The following is a 19,431-nucleotide window of genomic DNA, read 5'->3' as shown; positions in this document are numbered from 1 at the left end:
ATAGATTACGATTGGTCATGGATTATAATCCTGCAGGCTCACAAGGTCCCATTTCTCACACCAGTACATGTCTAGCTCCTTGTGACGTCCCCAGTGACCATCTGGATAATCTGAGAGGCATGGGGCAAGGTCATGTGATGAGAGAACATTTTTATATCAACTCCACTCGCCGTGTTTGGAGGAGGAAGAAGAACCACCCCAAGAACATGTCCCCCCCCTTGCATGTTCCTGATTGGGACCATCATACTTGGGGGCTTTTCTGCAAAGGGGACAGGGTGACTGCAGCGTATAGAAGGGAGGATGGATGGGGCCGTGTATCACCAGACACAACAACCTCCTTCCCTCAGTAACAGCAGTTCTGGTAAAAAAAAAAAAAAAAAAGGCTTAAGAAAAGTCAATAAAAACTATTGAACCAGTAGATGGGTGGTGGCCGGGTCTTCCAGCTGACAATGACTAAATCCCCAGCCGGGACTCCTAAGGAGGAGACCCACAACAGGAACCCCTAAGGAGTAGACCCCCAGCCGGGACTCCTAAGGAGGAGACCCACAACAGGAACCCCTAAGGAGTAGACCCCCAGCCGGGACAACTAAGGAGGAGACACAGCCAGGACAACTAAGGAGGAAACCCCCAGCCGGGACAACCAAGGAGGAGACCCCCAGCCGGGACAACCAAGGAGGAGACCCCCAGCCGGGACAACTAAGGAGGAAACCCACAACAGGGACCCCTAAGGAGTAGACCCCCAGCCGGGACAACTAAGGAGGAGACACAGCCAGGACAACTAAGGAGGAGACACAGCCAGGACAACTAAGGAGGAGACACACAGCCGGGACAACTAAGGGGGAGACACACAGCCGGGACAACTAAGGAGAAGATACACAGCCGGGACAACCAAGGAGGAGACCCCCAGCCGGGACAACCAAGGAGGAGACCCCCAGCCGGGACAACCAAGGAGGAGACCCCCAGCCGGGACAACCAAGGAGGAGACCCCCAGCCGGGACAACCAAGGAGGAGACCCCCAGCCGGGACAACCAAGGAGGAGACCCCCAGCCGGGACAACTAAGGAGGAAACACACAGCCGGGACAACCAAGGAGGAGACCCCCAGCCGGGACAACCAAGGAGGAGACCCCCAGCCGGGACAACCAAGGAGGAGACCCCCAGCCGGGACAACCAAGGAGGAGACCCACAGCCGGGACAACTAAGGAGGAGACCCACAGCCGGGACAACTAAGGAGGAAACCCCCAGCCGGGACAACTAAGGAGGAGACCCCCAGCCGGGACAACAAAGGAGGAAACCCACAGCCGGGACAACTAAGGAGGAAACCCACAGCCGGGACAACTAAGGAGGAAACCCACAGCCGGGACAACTAAGGAGGAAACACACAGCCGGGACAACTAAGGAGGAAACACACAGCCGGGGCAACAAAGGAGCGGCTCCGTAAGAAGCTGTTCGTGGTCCTGGAGCGGCCGCCAGTCTCCACACCTGAACCCAATAGAAAATCTTTGGAGGAGCTAAAAATTCAATGTAATTCTATGTAATTTTCTGGAATGTTCTGTAGAACACAATTTTTTGATGATTTTTGCTTTTGTGGTGACACCTTGTACCATTCTCTGTATCTTTCGGGCTGTATTTTATTCTTGTTTTCAGAGGTGTGATTTTGAGCTTTATAGTGGTTGTTAGAAATTTATCATTTCTCCATCTCAGTCTTTAAGTTTTATTTCCGGCTGTAAAATAGAAACCACGAAATCTCAGATACTTGTGCACCGAGCTGCATCTGATCTATAGGATCCCAGAATACAGAAGTCTCACCTCTCTGCCCTCTCTACCTGGATGGGATTGGTATTATGGAGCCGGTTGCTTGGACCAATGACAGGCGGTGAGGATGAGATGAGCGGCTGTCACATGGCGGGCGGCCAGCTACCGGTGCAGTTATGTGATCGCTGCATGACTCACTCTGTTTACGCCGTCTTCTCCCATTCCTCTTAACCACCACGCCTTCCTCTACTTCAGAAATGCCTTTTTTTTTTTTTTTTTTTTTTTTTTACTTTTGAGGAAGAACAAACCCCAATTTCGGAAGAACTTACAAGAGATTACGGTTTAAATATAGTGGGGTAAGAGGAGAAGGGGAGGAAGGGTTTTCCTAAGTGTGCGCTGCCGAGGGTGCGCTTCCATCACGCTATCTGCAGGCTTATCTATAGGGTTACCATCGGGTTATAGGTTTATTATTGCATTATACTATAAGTCCCACATCCAGTCATAATATGGAAGGGGAACCCCGACTGTGGCTGCAGCATTGGGACGGAACGCTGCCTCCTCTCTGCACATTGTTACCTACAGCAATTGTTTTTTTCTTCCCTTATGTAAAATGAATGAAGGGTTTTGTTTTCAGACTCTTTCCAAAAAGTGTCATTTTTAACTCCTTCTTTTCTGGAGTTCTACACCAGCCTTAGTGGTGGATGTGATAACTGCTATGGGCCTTTTTTTTTTTTTTTCCCCAAATTTTCAATTTTTACTATTTATATTCGAAAATCCTGAAATCTTGCAGTTTCCGTTCGCACCACTAGGTCTAAAACTGAGCAGAGACTTCTTGCCCTGTCTGTGATGATAAGGAAGAGGCTGCTGTTAATGTGCGAAAAATTATCGATCCAAGTTTAATCAATCATTTTTCTGTGTTTATGCGGCAACGATCAAACGACTAATGAAATATTTTTTTGCATGTCGTTGATCGCATCTTTTGAGCCGACCATAAAAATGTTAATCGTTCGCTGATCGTTTTCACATCTTTCGGTGTATGTACACATTGTTTATTATTACGATTCGTATACTGGAGTGTGCAAACAATCATGATTTGTAACTAACGACTATCGATTCATGTATTGTGGTGAATGATTTTAGGTTGTTTATCGTTAATCGGAGAAAACGAAAAATCGCTGCGTCCAAAGAAACCCTTAGGGGCCCATTAGATCGATTTTTCAACAATAAATGATCTGAAACGACCTGAAATCGCTCACCCAATTACACGGAGCGATGGTTGATACTTGCGATTGTCCTGTCCTCGCTAATCGATGATTTCAGAGCTATCATACCTACAGATCCTGTGGGAACAACGTGTTATCACGCCGAACGATTTGCGATCAACCATGGTTTTAGGTCCAGGTCTAAACAAGCTGTCAACATTCTTTCCTTAGTTTTAAAAAGGGAACCTGTCATCGCGGATACAGGCACAGAGCCCGCCTGTCCCCCCGATACTTACCCTTTCCGGCGAGTCTAACTCCTAGAGCCGGTCCCAGGACAAAAGATATCAGCGCCCGAAGGCGCAGAAGTGAGTCTGATGCCCATAGAGAATGATGGCTCCATTCATTCTCTATGGGCATAGGACTCATCTCAAGTAATTTGCATACAGCGCGCGCACTGCTTCGGGCGCTGATATATTCACCCCGGGACCGGCTCCAGGAGCGAGATTCGCCGGAAAGGGTACGTTTTCGGGGGCTACACCGAAGGGTTAAGCGGGCTTGGACCCTCACAGCTGCAGGTGACACCAGTAGATAAAGGAGATAATAAATGAAGATCAGCGCTCAGCCTCCCCCTTTTTCATAGGTCAGAGAACGGTTTGTAATGTTCCCCGTTCATGTCGGGTGGGATACTGCGCACGCTGCAGTAAATAGTTTTTTTCTTTCTTTTTGTTTTGCAAATAATTACAATCAAGAATCAACAAAACTTTACACACTTCATAGCGTCCCCTCCCTACCCTTCACACTTGGCTGTATTAGACATGTTACACCAGAGGTTTGTTTTACTTCTGAAGTGTTAAAGGGGCCCCGCCTGTTATAACACCAGCCCCTCGTAACAACAGTCATGTGACTGCCCGTAGTGGATCATGTCTAGTGACCCGCCGGAACTATGACCACTATTTACCATGGAAAAAATTACCTAGATGACCCCTTTAACCTCTCATGTGTGCTGCATGTTTAGCATGTACTTCAGTAAACATATATCCATAGGCAAACATTAACAAAGGCCAAAAGATTGTATTTTTTTGCTTCCTCACATCCCTCCCGCTGGGAGCGTGAAACTGCAAAATAGACTGCATCACAGTGTAACCTGAGCTGTGAATAGACTCGAAAATGAGCAAAGCTTCTGGGCATGCTCCGTGACCCTTACAGAGGTCGTTGGAGGGGGAGACTGAGTTGTGAGCATCAGCTATTGTGTTCACTTCTATCATCTATATTTACTGAAGAGTAGTAGATGTTTGGAACACACTCCCAGCAGATGTGGTTGGTAAATCTACAATAACTAAATGTAAACCTGCCTGGTATATACATATATCTATCCTAAGATAATAAGAAAGTAAATAATAATAGGGCCGACTAGATGGACCCAGTGGTCTTTTTCTGCTGATAGTCTTCTATTTATATACTGGCGTCGCCTATCTCTGTATTTCTGTCTGTGATAATAAGGAGGGCACTGCTCATTTTAGCGTTAGGCTTAGTGGCCAGGATGGAAACAGTAGTATTTCAGGATTATTTTAAAGTGTAAAATGGAAAAGTAGAAAAAAAAAAAATCACTAAAAATTTGTACGCAATGTTTACCATGAAAAAACCCTTTATTCACACAGTTGTTGATTTTTCTGCTGACGCTGTCCCTTTTTTTTTTTTTAGGCCAATTGTGTTTGTTTTTTTGTTTTTTTTTAAATTTCTGCTGAGTATTTGCTGACACTTATATCTGCCGGCGGCTCTGTATACGGCTGGGGACCCTGACACTGTTGGTCTCGCTATTCACCGCACCCCCGATCACTAACCTAGAATTGCTGCTGAGATTCTGTTGGTTAAAATTTTCAGTAAATTTAATTTCTTGTGTTGGTTGAGAAGCGAGCGGTGTGGAAACAGGGCAGAAGCGGCAGCGGGCGGTGCTGCTGGTTTCCACTTGTGTTTTCACAACTCTGTTACCAGAATAGCCGTCGTCCTGCCCCTCGCATACTCCATGGTGGGCACTTCTTAAAGGGCATGTCCACTCATTTCTGTTCTCTTTTTTATTTTTTCTGAGTAGCCAAATCAGTGCCCCGACGGGTTCTGTGTCTGTTCTGTCATGACCTTTTCTAGACCCAGACCTCAAGGTTTAGTTTCCACCCTCTGCCTTACAGGAAACGCTTTTAAGCTTTTTTTCTTCTAAATCAGCCCAGTGCATTGTTACCTTTTTTTTTTTTGCACTTAAAATGAGTCACCACAAAGTCACCGAGAGGACACCTCACCACATATTCTATACACTTTTTATCACATTTTAAAAAAAAATCTGGTCTCCATCTCAGAAGACCGCAGAGCAATATAGAGACGTGTATCAGGCGAGAGGTAACGGTGCGGTCTCTTCTTGTCGCTACTTTGTGAATTAGTAATTGCTTTAACCATTGTGCTCATTCCTGTATCGCCCCTAGCTGCACATTTAAATCACGTTTTTACGTTGAATTTATTCTTTACAAATTTACTATCTATAATCTACAATAATCCTGAAATTTTGGGGTTTTTATTTTCACCACTAGGGCTGAAATAAGCTGAGACTTCCTGTTTTATCTGTGATGATAGGGAGGAGGCTGCTGGAAAGTGATCTGTACAGCATTGCAGCCTCAGGTGACACCAGTAGATAGAGGAGACAATAGATGAAGCTCACAGCTCAGCTTGGGAATACACAGATATCCTGATCTGTAATGCCAGACACGTTGTTGTTCTTCCATACTGACAGATTCTGTTTGGGGCGGGGGTGCAGCTTCCAGTTTGGTTTATCTTGTACAAACACATTTTCCAGGACTTGAATGTTGCAGCTGTTGGGTTCCGGCCTGATGCTGGTAAATGTTCTGGATGTTGGGTTCCGGCCTGATGCTGGTAAATGTTCTAGATGTTGGGTTCCGGCCTGATGCTGGTAAATGTTCTGGATGTTGGGTTCCGGCCTGATGCTGGTAAATGTTCTAGATGTTGGGTTCCGGCCTGATGCTGGTAAATGTTCTGGATGTTGGGTTCCGGCCTGATGCTGGTAAATGTTCTGGATGTTGGGTTCCGGCCTGGTGCTGGTAAATGTTCTGGATGTTGGGTTCCTGCCTGGTGCTGGTAAATGTTCTGGATGTTGGGTTCCTGCCTGGTGCTGGTAAATGTTCCGGCTGTTGGGTTCCTGCCTGGTGCTGGTAAATGTTCTGGATGTTGGTTTCCGGCCTGGTGCTGGTAAATGTTCCGGCTGTTGGGTTCATGCCTGGTGCTGGTAAATGTTCTGGATGTTGGGTTCCTGCCTGGTGCTGGTAAATGTTCTGGATGTTGGGTTCCTGCCTGGTGCTGGTAAATGTTCTGGATGTTGGGTTCCTGCCTGGTGCTGGTAAATGTTCCGGCTGTTGGGTTCCTGCCTGGTGCTGGTAAATGTTCCGGCTGTTGGGTTCCTGCCTGGTGCTGGTAAATGTTCCGGCTGTTGGGTTCCTGCCTGGTGCTGGTAAATGTTCCGGCTATTTTTGGTCAGTAACCTATGCATAATTTTCTGGTCATCATGTATCTTGGTTGTTTCCAGCATACACAACACTTCTATGGAGAAATCCTCCCTATATTACAGTCTGTAGCCCCCGCCCGCTGTCATATAACCTCATGGGGAAATATTCCTCTTACAGAAGACTTTACATAACTGCAGATTTTTCGCACACCCTGCCATCCGTATCAGGCCTTCCCCTCTAAGAGATGGGCACCTGAACACCTTCCCCTCTAAGAGATGGGCACCTGAACACCTTCCCCTCTAAGAGATGGGCACCTGAACACCTTGCCCTCTAAGAGATGGGCACCTGAACACCTTGCCCTCTAAGAGATGGGCACCTGAACACCTTCCCCTCTAAGAGATGGGCACCTGAACACCTTCCCCTCTAAGAGATGGGCACCTGAACACCTTCCCCTCTAAGAGATGGGCACCTGAACACCTTCCCCTCTAAGAGATGGGCACCTGAACACCTTCCCCTCTAAGAGATGGGCACCTGAACACCTTCCCCTCTAAGAGATGGGCACCTGAACACCTTCCCCTCTAAGAGATGGGCACCTGAACACCTTCCCCTCTAAGAGATGGGCACCTGAACACCTTCCCCTCTAAGAGATGGGCACCTGAGCACCTTGCCCTCTAAGAGATGGGCACCTGAGCACCTTCCCCTCTAAGAGATGCTTAGCAGGTCTGTAGATCCCTGCATTCTCTGCATACACAGCAATACCAGGGCTTTCTTGGACCGGATGCCCTTCATCTCACTATAAAAATTTTCCTCAGGACAGAAAAAAAAACATTTAGGAGCTGAAATAGGGGAAAACCCCAGTTCTGCAAATTTTAGGGGATTTCTTTTTTTATGCCATTCACTTAGCATAAGAATAATCTGTTCTCTTTAGTTTCTTATCCGATTTATGGAATTATTCTTAAGTTACTAACTAAAATTTAGTTCATAGAATAGAAACAGAAATCAGCAATTCTAGTGTTTGCTATTTTTCCTTTTCACAAATTTAGTTTTTTACATCTTTAACTTATACTTTTTAAAAACTTTATGTACATCTTAGACTTTTTACACCTCCCCCCCGGGCACTATAATAAGCACACCTATAATAAGGTACGGGGACCTAGTAACAGCCTCGGGCAGCCATAACCTGTCAGTCCACACTCTGCCATCACTATGGATTGCGGCATGTAGAGGGTTAATCTGCCAGTCTAGGACTGAGGTGCGCTCCTGATCGGTGCAGGCAGGTGTCAGCTGTAACATATAGCCGGGACCCACCTCATGTAGCACAAGTTCAGCTCCTGAGCCTGCTCTACAGTGACTGCTGAGCCATCATAGAAAGGCAGATTGGCGGTGAATAAGAGGTTAGAAGGGTAGTCCGGTAAAATAATTAATAAATTGCAGGATAGCGGGATGATGTAACTATAATAAGTCCACTCTTGGTCCCTGTAATGTTATATCAGCAAAGGATCTGCCTGCTCATCCAATCAGTGACTGAGATGGTGCCCCGCCTCACTCACTGATTGGCTGAGCAGGCAGATCATGCATGGTGACATCTCAGGAACCAGGAATATAGCAGACAACCAGAAGCGGTAAGTGTGGGGGATCAGGACGGGTGTAGATGCACCCCCTGCTATCCTGCAATTTTTTATTTAACCTGGACGTCCCCTTTAAGTCATGAAAAGTAGTTTTGACTGTAGATTTTGGTTAATACTACAATGAACAATAATTTCTCGTGGCTATATACTATTGTCTAGGCTGGAGTCCTGATAAATGGGGGGTGGAGTGCACAGATACCACCATGCCTCTTGGTGGAGTTCCTCCTTATAATCTGCACGTTGGTTCTAATGACATGCGATCGTCTATACATTACACTCACATGTTTATAAGTGAAACAAGCGCCTGTGATGGAACCGCACTTTCGTCTCGGCACCTGTTCTAGGAATCACATGTGTTTCTTCTCTTTCACGTTGTGGCCGCAGCCCCCCGAAGCCCCCAAACACCTGTATTTCCTTTCGAGAAAGCTCGGTGTCTGGGGAACTTTGATTGCTTTTATGTGCTGCCAGATGAACAAGAAGCACAGGATGCTAATCGAAAACCTTTCTGCTTCTTAAGAAATCTTTATAAGTCTCTTTAGCTTTTGCACTTGCAAGATTTTCACCACAATCTGCTGAAAACAAGTTTCCTCATCCCCCCTGCCATTGCCTCACTGTGCTGCAGCATTGTGTCTATCTGATTAGTTTGTAGCCGGGATTTCAGCATCCAGAGCTTCTGCTTATGGGTGGAAGACGTGAGCAACAGACTGACCGGGCCGGAGAGGGGTGGATGGCGTCTACAGATGGAAGTCATCATCTCATGCAGGAGGACCGGGGGGTCAGTGAATTCTACTAAAGGGGGAGATAAGCTACTTGGTAAAAGACCTGATGTCTGTAGAAAACCGGTAGCACCGGTATATGTTGACCTGTCCCTGCATAGACAATGAATGCACCAGCACGGCACATGCTCCACCACTGATCCATACACCAGCTAGATGACAGGGGGCAAAGGGGCTGGAGACTGATCCATCAGGAGAGGAGAGAGGAGCTGGAGACTGATCCATCAGGAGAGGAGAGAGAGGGGCTGGAGACTGATCCATCAGGAGAGAGAGAGAGGGGCTGGAGACTGATCCATCAGGAGAGAGAGAGAGGAGCTGGAGACTGATCCATCAGGAGAAGAGAGAGAGGGGCTGGAGACTGATCCATCAGGAGAGAGAGAGGGGCTGGAGACTGATCCATCAGGAGAGAGAGAGAGGAGCTGGAGACTGATCCATCAGTAGAAGAGAGAGAGGGGCTGGAGACTGATCCATCAGGAGAGGAGAGAGAGGGACTGGAGACTGCTCCATCAGGAGAGGAGAGAGAGGAGCTGGAGACTGATCCATCAGGAGAGGAGAGAGAGGGGCTGGAGACTGAGGAGAGGAGAGAGAGAGGAGAGAGAGGGGCTGGAGACTGATCCATCAGGAGAGGAGAGAGAGAGAGGGGCTGGAGACTGATCCATCAGGAGAGGAGAGAGAGGGGCTGGAGACTGATCCATCAGGAGAGGAGAGAGAGGGGCTGGAGACTGATCCATCAGGAGAGGAGAGAGAGGGTCTGGAGACTGATCCATCAGGAGAGGAGAGAGAGAGGGCTGGAGACTGATCCATCAGGAGAGGAGAGAGAGGGGCTGGAGACTGATCCATCAGGAGAGTAGACTGGACAGGACACACCAGTCTGCTCTATATGTGAGAACAGGAGGCTGCAGAAGCGAAACGGAACAAAATTCCTATAGACCTATGGAGAATGTGTTCCATACAGTATAATGATGATCAGTGCAGCCTCCGCCTCCGCCTCCATATTGTTTCTCTCTTCCTTTAGTGATATCTTCTCCATTTAGTTTCTATGCTTTTCCAGTGCTGGTAACGTTTATGTGTAGCATACCCCTCACTCCCTTCCCATGTGAGAAAAGTGCAGCCCCCTCCCCCACAGCTGTGGTGCGGTTTTCATAAAGCCTCCACTATGTCTCTATGCCCTGTGTGATAGCAGATGGATAACCTACTGCTCAGTGTAGAGAGCGGCCATGGCCTCACCTAGCAGATTCCCGTGGCGTTGGGCGCTGCACCTGCCTGGGAAGGAAGTCTGTTAGCTGATGGTGTCTGATAAACCTCCCATACAGGGGCTATGGCTGTGGCCGGGGTCTCGTGTTCTCATGAAAATGCTGGGAAATTACTAGAAGATTGATACACACAATATTGTCATCTTCACCATCCTTGCACTGACAATGTAGAGAAATCCAATCCTCCATAGAGCAGGAGGAGCTGATCACACTGATGGATTGGTTTGTAGGGAAAAAGGAGCTGAGCCGCAGTAACCAGTGTTGGCCACTAAACAGTGGATGGTGCTGTCTGCTTCCTGTTTTGTATTACAGCGTATACCAGGTATCGGGAACCTGCGGCCCTCCAGCAAAACTACATTTCCCATCATGCCTGGGGAGCTGAAGCAAAAGCTTTGGAGGGCCAAAGGTTCCCTACTCTTGGTGTGTACCATAAAAAGCTGATCGGTAGGGGTGTTTGATCTGATTATTCATTGACAGATTACATTTTTGACTCCTTTTCTTGTATAATTTTGTGCACCTCCAACTCTTAATTATTTTGCTATATGAAATCAATATTTGTAATTGTACGGGCAGTAGCAGAGATGCACTGTCCACTCTGCTGTACCCAGTGTTTTTCTTGCCCCCTCTATAAATAGGTCGTATAGACAGAGTACATCAGGTACGGCATGGGGTCACCCCGATTAAAGAGAGAGAGAGTAAGCATCAGCATGACGACTGTACATAGAAACATAACTTTATGGAGGTGTTCGCTTATGTGGGAAAACCCTTCTATTACCACCCCCATATAAAGTTCTGTGGCATCCATCCATAGTAGTAACTTTATATGGGCAGTAACTGAGCTGCACTGCACGCACAAAACAGAGAGGTGCATCCGTAATACTGGTGTGAGATAACCAGGTACAGCCCTGCTGCTGCCCGCAGACACTTGTGGATTTCTCATAGCTTTTATGAAGGATTGCATGTTGTACGGGCAGTAGCAGAACTGCACCCCTCGCGTTTGACCGCTCTCTAACTAGGTGTATCCAATGCTAGAGACAGGGTAAACCTGTTTAGAGAAAGTAAGCACTGGGTACAGCAGAGCACACAGTACAGCTCAGCTACTGCCCGAACAGTTACCACGTATGGTTTTCACAGAGTTACACTTTAAGATGTGGAAGAAGAATTGGGAACAGTGCTGTGTGAACAATCCCTAAGGCAGCAGTGTCCAACCTGTTGCTCGCCTGTTGTTGCAAAACTAGGCTGTCAAGGCATGCTGGGAGTTGTAGTTTTGCAATAGTAGGGAATCCTTCTATGGTTTGTCACTCCTGTTGGCCCGGCAGGGTAGTACAGGGGCCCCTATGTGCTCAGCATGCGGCCACCAGGCTCAGTTATACTGCAGTAAATCTCAGTTACCTCTGTTAGTCTCCGGTTGGCGGTGCCGCTCTGCTTCCTCCACAATTTTTTTGCACGGCCTCACAGATAGAGATTTGCTATTTGAGGTTTACACGTGTTGTTCCTCGGGTCATGCGCCTCAGCCGTGTCGTTTCTGCATAGCTGAGCCCACCCGGCGTGCTTGACTGACAGACCACTCAGCCATCTTTTTCCTGTTTTGCTTTCTTTTTCTGTATATAGAAAGAAGAAGGGAAAATTCAAGGACAGCTCAACAACTCCGACTCCAGTCAGTATATCCGTGAGTTAAAAGATCAAATCGAAGAATTAAAACACGAGGTAAGTGTGAGCGGGCGTGTAACTCTGATCACTCCCATCCTCTGGTATCTGTGCATGTACCTGCGTGTAGTGAGGAGCTCCCGACCGCCGCGTCAGACTATGGCCCCAAGCCCCCCCCCCCGCCCCCGACCGCCGCGTCAGACTATGCACCCGCCCCCGACCGCCGCGTCAGACTATGCCCCCCCCCCCCGCCCCCGACCGCCGCGTCAGACTATGCCCCCCCGCCCCCGACCGCCGCGTCAGACTATGCCCGCCCCCGACCGCCAGCGTCAGACTATGCCCCCCCCCCCGCCCCCGACCCGCCGCGTCAGACTATGCCCCCCCCCCGACCGCCGCGTCAGACTATGCCCCCCCCCCCGACCGCCGCGTCAGACTATGCCCCCCCCCCCCCGACCGCCGCGTCAGACTATGGCCCCCCCGACCGCCGCGGCAGACTATGCCCCCCCCCCCCCCCCCCCCCCCCGACCGCCGCGTCAGACTATGGATTCCCCATCCCCCCCCCCCCCCCCCCCCGACCCGCCGCGTCAGACTATGGCCCCAAGCCCCCCCCCCCCCCGACCGCAGCGTCAGACTATGGATTCCCCATACCCCCCCCCCCCCCCCCGACCGCCGCGTCAGACTATGACCCCCCCCCCCCCCCGACCGCCGCGTCAGACTATGCCCCCCCGCCCCGACCGCCGCGTCAGACTATGCCCCCCCCCCGACCAGCCGCGTCAGACTATGCCCCCCCCCCCCCCCGACCGCCGCATCAGACTATGCCCCCCCCCCCCCCGACCGCCGCGTCAGACTATGGCCCCCCCGACCGCCGCGTCAGACTATGCCCCCCCCCCCCCCCCCCCCCCCCCCGACCGCCGCGTCAGACTATGGATTCCCCCCCACCCCCCCACCCCCCCCCGACCGCCGCGTCAGACTATGGCCCCAAGCCCCCCCCCCCCGACCGCAGCGTCAGACTATGGATTCCCCATACCCCAACCCCCCCCCCCCCCCCGACCGCCGCGTCAGACTATGGCCCCCCCCCCCCGACCGCCGCGTCAGACTATGGCCCCCCCCCCCCCCGACCGCCGCGTCAGACTATGGCCCCCCCCCCCCCGACCGCCGCATCAGACTATGGCCCTCCCCCCGACCGCCGCGTCAGACTATGGCCCCCCGACCGCCGCGTCAAACTATGGCCCCGCCCCCCGACCGCCCGCGTCAGACTATGGCGCCCCCCCCCCCCCCGACCGCCGCGTCAGACTATGCCCCCCAACCAGCCCCCCCCCGCCCCCGACCGCCGCGTCAGACTATGGACCCCCCCCCCCCCCCGACCGCCGCGTCAGACTATGCCCCCCCACCAGCCCCCCCCCCGCCCCCGACCGCCGCGTCAGACTATGGACGCCCCTGACCGCCGCGTCAGACTATGGCCCCCCCCCGACCGCCGCGTCAGACTATGGCCCCCCCGACCGCCGCGTCAGACTATGGACCCCCCTGACCGCCGCGTCAGACTATGGCCTCCCCGACCGCCGAGGCAGACTATGGTACTTCAGTGAAAATGAGTTAATCAACTGGTTTCAGAATTTACAAATGCATATAAAAACTTTCTATTTAAAATTCTCCAGTCTACCTGCAGAACATACAGCAGCTGATAGACTGGAAGAAATACACCACTTCCAGTACTTGACACAGTGCTCTCTGCTGCCACCTCTGTCCAGAGCAGGAGAGGTTTTCTATGGGTATTTGCTGCTGCTCTGGACAGTTCCTGACATGGACAGAGGTGGCAGCAGAGAGCACTGTGTCAGACTGGAAATAATACACCACTTCCTACAGGACATACAGCAGCTGATAAGTACTGGGGATTTTTTAATAAGTAAATTAAAAATCTATATAACTTTCTCAAACCAGTTGATTTGAAAGAAAAAGATTTTCGAACATATATAATATACTTCCTGACACAAGTTGATTTAAAAATCCTTTTTGCCAGAGATCCTCTTTAAAGTCCAGTGGAGCCTGCCTATAGCCAAGGTTCTGCAGCAATTATGGGACATGACGCTGGGGTTCACATCCATTTTTAAACCAGCATGTACATTGCAATAAGGCCACTACACGTGACCGTATGGAGATGGGTGTAAATGTAATCCGTGAAACTATTCACCTTCTAACTCTCCTCCATTTATCTACAAGGTGATAATAGAGGTCAGTGTCAGAAAGCTGCAGGAAAGCCAAACCGGAGGACGTGAGATAGTATAAGCAGAGTCTATGCCTTTGCTTCACGTGATAAATAAATAATGGTTTTGGGTGCAGTGAGCCCTGTCTGGAGGGGTCTGGTTTGCCCCGTCTGGAGGGGTCTGGTTTGCCCCGTCTGGAGGGGTCTGGTTTGCCCCGTCTGGAGGGGTCTGGTTTGCCCCGTCTGGAGGGGTCTGGTTTGCCCCGTCTGGAGGGGCCCGGCTTGCCCCTAGCGTGCGGAGCACTTGTCTATCTTCCGTGTGTCTGGTTGAGGTTTATGTGAAACTCCTGGCACATGTGCTGATTTGTGGTCTGGGACGTTGTGGAGAAAGTCTGTGCGTTGCGCTGGTATCACCCGGATTGCTACAAAGGCTTTCTTGCCTAATGTCAGTTAACTGTGAATAAGAAGCAGATTTGCACATAAGTTATATCATCCCTACAACCGTCCTCATTGAGGCCGTTACCCAATCCTGGTGGCACACACTTATCACTGCCGGCAGGTAGGGTGACTCATGAGTGTGTGTGTGAGTGACCAGGTCGTGGTTTATGTTTCCAGGCTTATCAGCTCGGTCGTCTGCCATTACATTTCCAGTTATTACTTAGAGCAAATAGAAGCCTTAAAGAGGTTCTCCGGCGGCAATTTTATTTCTTTCAAATCAGTTGGTTTCAGAAAGTGCCAGATTTGTACTTTACTTCTATTTAAAAATCTCCAGTCTTCCAGTACTTATCAGCTGCTGTATGTCCTGCAGGAAGTGGTGAATTCTCTCCAGTCTGACACAGTGCTCTCTGCTGCCACCTCTGTCCATGTCAGGAACTGTCCAGAGCAGGAGAGGTTTTCTCTGGGGATTTGCTGCGGCTCCTGACAGTTCCGTGGCAGCAGAGAGCACTGTGACAAACTGGAGATAATTCTTCACTTCCTGCAGGACATACAGAAGCTGATAAGTACTGGAAGACTTGAAGTTTTTTAACAGAAGTAAATTACAAATTTATGGCACTTTCTGCCACCACTTGATTTGAAAGAAACACATTTTTGGTGAACTACTCTTTTAAAGGGTTATCTGCCACTTTTCCACCATATGTGTCTGTTCAGGCCAAGTGAATTCTGACGGCCATTCCACATGCGACCTATGGATGACAGTCACGCTATTACTAGGAAGGATTTGTTGCGTTACGTTACGCAGTTCTTTCGGTAAGAGATGGTGGGGCGTGACCTCAGGACTGACCTCTGTGCTGACAATTTACATCATATCTTCCCCTGAAATCCACAGACGTGTAAGAGAACCGAACAATTTACGCGTCTTGCACAATCGCAGGTCACCGAGATCTGGTCTGATGGCTCCTCCACAATGAGTGGTAAGTTCCCTTGTTACTGGTTCTGGTGACGTCCTGTATGGGTGAGCGCTAGGGGAGATTTACTCAGCTAAATGCCTCAGTTTCCCCTCATGTATTATTGCTTTAGACCATGGGCTTTAATAAAAAGCAGGGGAAAAAAGACATAAAAACCATAACTAATTTCTCAGTCTATTCTCAACCTGTGAAGGGTCTCGGGGCCCAAAGCAGTTGGTCTCGGCATAGAACCCAGGAGGTGATGAAAAGGTTCTGCAGGAATTTCTGCCTGTGTGGACAGTGTCACAGGATGGAGGGTCTCATGTGCTTTACCTCCACCCAGAGACGTCTATAGGAGTAGGATCTGGGGACTGCGATGGCCAGAGGAACAAGGAGAACAACGTCTTGTTCCTGGAGCCAATCCATGACTGTATGACCCTATGGTGCATTGTCCTGCTGATGGTCTCCTCCTGCTGTAGAGCATAAACATGGCCGTCACAATGCTTAGAGCCTAAGTCCTACTGCCTAAACATCTATCTACAGGTATGAGAGCAAGCCGGGTGCAGCCATGTTTCTCCACAGAGATCTATATCCATCTGACCGGCCATGTTTCTCTGAAGAGATCTGAATCCATCTGACCGGCCATGTTTCTCCACAGAGATCTGGATCCATCTGACCGGCCATGTTTCTCTGAAGAGATCTGGATCCATCTGACTGGCCATGTTTCTCCACAGAGATCTGGATCCATCTGACCGGCCATGTTTCTCCACAGAGATCTGGATCCATCTGACCGGCCATGTTTCTTTATAGTGATCTGGATCCATCTGACCGGCCATGTTTCTCCACAGAGATCTGGATCCATCTGACCAGCCATGTTTCTCTATAGAGATCTGGATCCATCTGACCGGCCATGTTTCTCCACAGAGATCTGGATCCATCTGACCGGCCATGTTTCTCTATAGAGATCGGGATCCATCTGACCGACCATGTTTCTCTGAAGAGATCTGGATCCATCTGACCGGCCATGTTTCTCTAAAGAGATCTGGATCCATCTGACCGGCCATGTTTCTCTATAGAGATCTGGATCCATCTGACCGGCCATGTTTCTCTATAGAGATCTGGATCCATCTGACCGGCCATGTTTCTCTATAGAGATCGGGATCCATCTGACCGACCATGTTTCTCTGAAGAGATCTGGATCCATCTGACCGGCCATGTTTCTCTAAAGAGATCTGGATCCATCTGACCGGCCATGTTTCTCTATAGAGATCTGGATCCATCTGACCGGCCATGTTTCTCTATAGAGATCTGGATCCATCTGACCGGCCATGTTTCTCTAAAGAGATCTGGATCCATCTGACCGGCTGTGCAGTGCAGACTGTGGTCTGGTTGGGGGAGTTAATACGTCATTTCGAGGATATATGTGGAAAGTTTTGCTTGTGCCTTGGAACTCGGTTGGGTTCGCAGTTGCTCCTGTAATGGCTGCGTCTTGCCAGGATCTCACAGGTTGGACAGAAACGTTCTAGAAGATACGTTATTGTCCCACCAGCTATAACGGTATCGTTATTATGGGCCTAACGGCGATTTCCTATGATTTTATCCAACGTCTCAACACATGCCCGGTGCACTGGATACGTCTCTGATCACGTCTCTGGTCATTAATCCCTTGGTGATAGTTATTCTAGAATAGACGGGTTTGGTAGATCTTAAGCAAGTGGTAAGAAGATCTCCTTAGTCCAAGCCAAACCCAGCAACCTAAGCTTCCCACCATGAATTATACAGAGACCTGCAATGGATCCTCCTGTGTGTGCACCTGAGAAACTATCCACTGGGTTATAAACTAAGTGGTTTATGTGCCCTACCTGCGACGAGAAGGCGCTCCGCAGAGATGATGGCGGCAGTGAGGATCTGGACGATTTGTGTGTTAGTCTGAGGGGCTAAATATGAAATAGCTGGACCAGTTATACATTTACCCAACAGCGACCATTGCTGGGAATTGTAGCATTATATAGGTGGTAGAATGGAAGAAGAGGTCTGGTGTGATGAGTCACGTTCAGTCATGTGGACGGCCGGGTGCCTGTACATATCTTACCTGGGGGAGAGGTGGCATTAGGATGCATTGTGGGAAAAAGACAAGATGGCAGCAGGGGCAGTGTGATGGGCAATACTCTGCTGGAGACCTTGTGTCCTGGCATCATGTGGATGTAACTGTGACACCGACCACCTACCTGACCATTGTACACACCAAGTCCCCCCCCCCCCCTTCATGGCAGCGGATAATTCACCGGGTGCTGCACTGCAGACATTGTACAGAGATGAGGAGAATGACACAGAGATCGGGATGGTGACTCGTCCACCAGATTCCCCAGATATCAATCCCCATGATCATCTGTGGGATCCATGGAGGCCGCACCTCACACCGCACGGGATCTGCTGCTGATCTCACAGGGGGCGTCACAGGGATATGAGGTCTGGGCCCCAGGAGAACACATCACAGTGATATACGGGGCCCCAGGAGGACACATCACAGTGATATACGGGGCCCCAGGAGGACACATCAGAGATATATGGGGCCCCAGGAGGACACATCAGAGATATATGGGGCCCCAGGAGGACACATCACAGAGATATATGGGGCCCCAGGAGGACACATCAGAGATATATGGGGCCCCAGGAGGACACCTCGCAGTGATATATGGGGCCCCAGGAGGACACATCACAGTGATATATGGGGCCCCAGGAGGACACATCAGAGATATATGGGGCCCCAGGAGGACACATCACAGAGATATATGGGGCCCCAGGAGGACACATCACAGTGATATATGGGGCCCCAGGAGGACACCTCACAGTGATATATGGGGCCCCAGGAGGACACCTCACAGTGATATATGGGGCCCCAGGAGGACACATCACAGAGATATATGGGGCCCCAGGAGGACACCTCACAGTGATATATGGGGCCCCAGGAGGACACCTCACAGTGATATATGGGGCCCCAGGAGGACACATCACAGAGATATATGGGGCCCCAGGAGGACACCTCGCAGTGATATATGGGGCCCCAGGAGGACACCTCGCAGAGATATATGGGGCCCCAGGAGGACACCTCACAGTGATATATGGGGCCCCAGGAGGACACCTCGCAGTGATATATGGGGCCCCAGGAGGACACATCACAGAGATATATGGGGCCCCAGGAGGACACATCACAGAGATATATGGGGCCCCAGGAGGACACATCACAGGGCTATAGACACATGACACGTTGCTGCTGGGATGTGACTTCCGGCTGTCGTCCTCTGCAGATACTTTATTATACAGAACTGAGACTTGTCCAGTAATAAGATCTTGTACTTCGCCTCGGCTGTGACCACCATGAGGAAATAGAATTGTGAATACAGCTGTGAGGCCGAGGGGGAGGGGATTTCTCATGGCTGGCCGTGTGCTGGCCATCACCGAGCTGATATATTGTGTTATATCTAATGGGAATCCTCTTGTCCGCACATGGAGCCCCTCTGTATTAGTGTCCACTGGGTGGCGCTGTACTCCTGACCTGCTTGCTTGGCCCTGACTATGGTGGTAGTGTATAGATAATCTTATTACAGGTGGCTAGAACAGCTAGAAAGAGGCTTTTAAGGGGATCTACTTGTTAGACTTCATCCTCCTACTTTTTTTTACTTAAAGGGAATCTGGCACTAGGGGCACAACCCAGCCGTACCCCCCACCCCGTACGGCCCCGATACTTACCCCCTCCTGCTGGTCCCACTGCAGAGAAATCTCTGTCTGCTCATCTGCGTACTCAATATGCAAATGAGAAGAGATTATTTCCTATGGACATCAGACTCCTCTCTTCTCATTTGCATATTGGCCAACTTTAGTATAGGGTGCATTAGAACACTTAAAGGGGATGTCCAGCTTAGTGACCCTGTTTTCCTATAATTTAGTAGGGGATTCTGGGGTAGGGGCTTTGTTCAGGAACCTCATCTCTTTCTCTGGTGTGTCATTACGTGGACATGAATAAATCTTGTGTAATACTTCACTTGTCCTGTGGTGGCGCTGCAACCTTTACTCAGAGATGTTA

At 50.0% G+C, this 19,431-nt stretch overlaps 1 protein-coding gene across 1 annotated transcript in view; it reads left to right on the top strand.

Moving 5' to 3' along the window:
• The window catches only part of LOC138789101 (ecotropic viral integration site 5 protein homolog), a 108,320-nt gene that overhangs the window by 82,748 nt on the left and 6,141 nt on the right, over positions 1–19,431 (top strand). The window contains exon 19 of the mRNA XM_069967684.1: positions 11,727–11,822. Coding sequence (XP_069823785.1) covers positions 11,727–11,822 — 96 coding nt within the window. The remainder of the gene's footprint in view (positions 1–11,726; positions 11,823–19,431) is intronic.

Source organism: Dendropsophus ebraccatus, chromosome 4 (assembly GCF_027789765.1).
Source record: "Dendropsophus ebraccatus isolate aDenEbr1 chromosome 4, aDenEbr1.pat, whole genome shotgun sequence".
NCBI lineage: Eukaryota > Metazoa > Chordata > Amphibia > Anura > Hylidae > Dendropsophus > Dendropsophus ebraccatus.
Note: the sequence above shows the minus strand (reverse complement) of the source record. Positions and strands in the feature narration are given on the sequence as shown.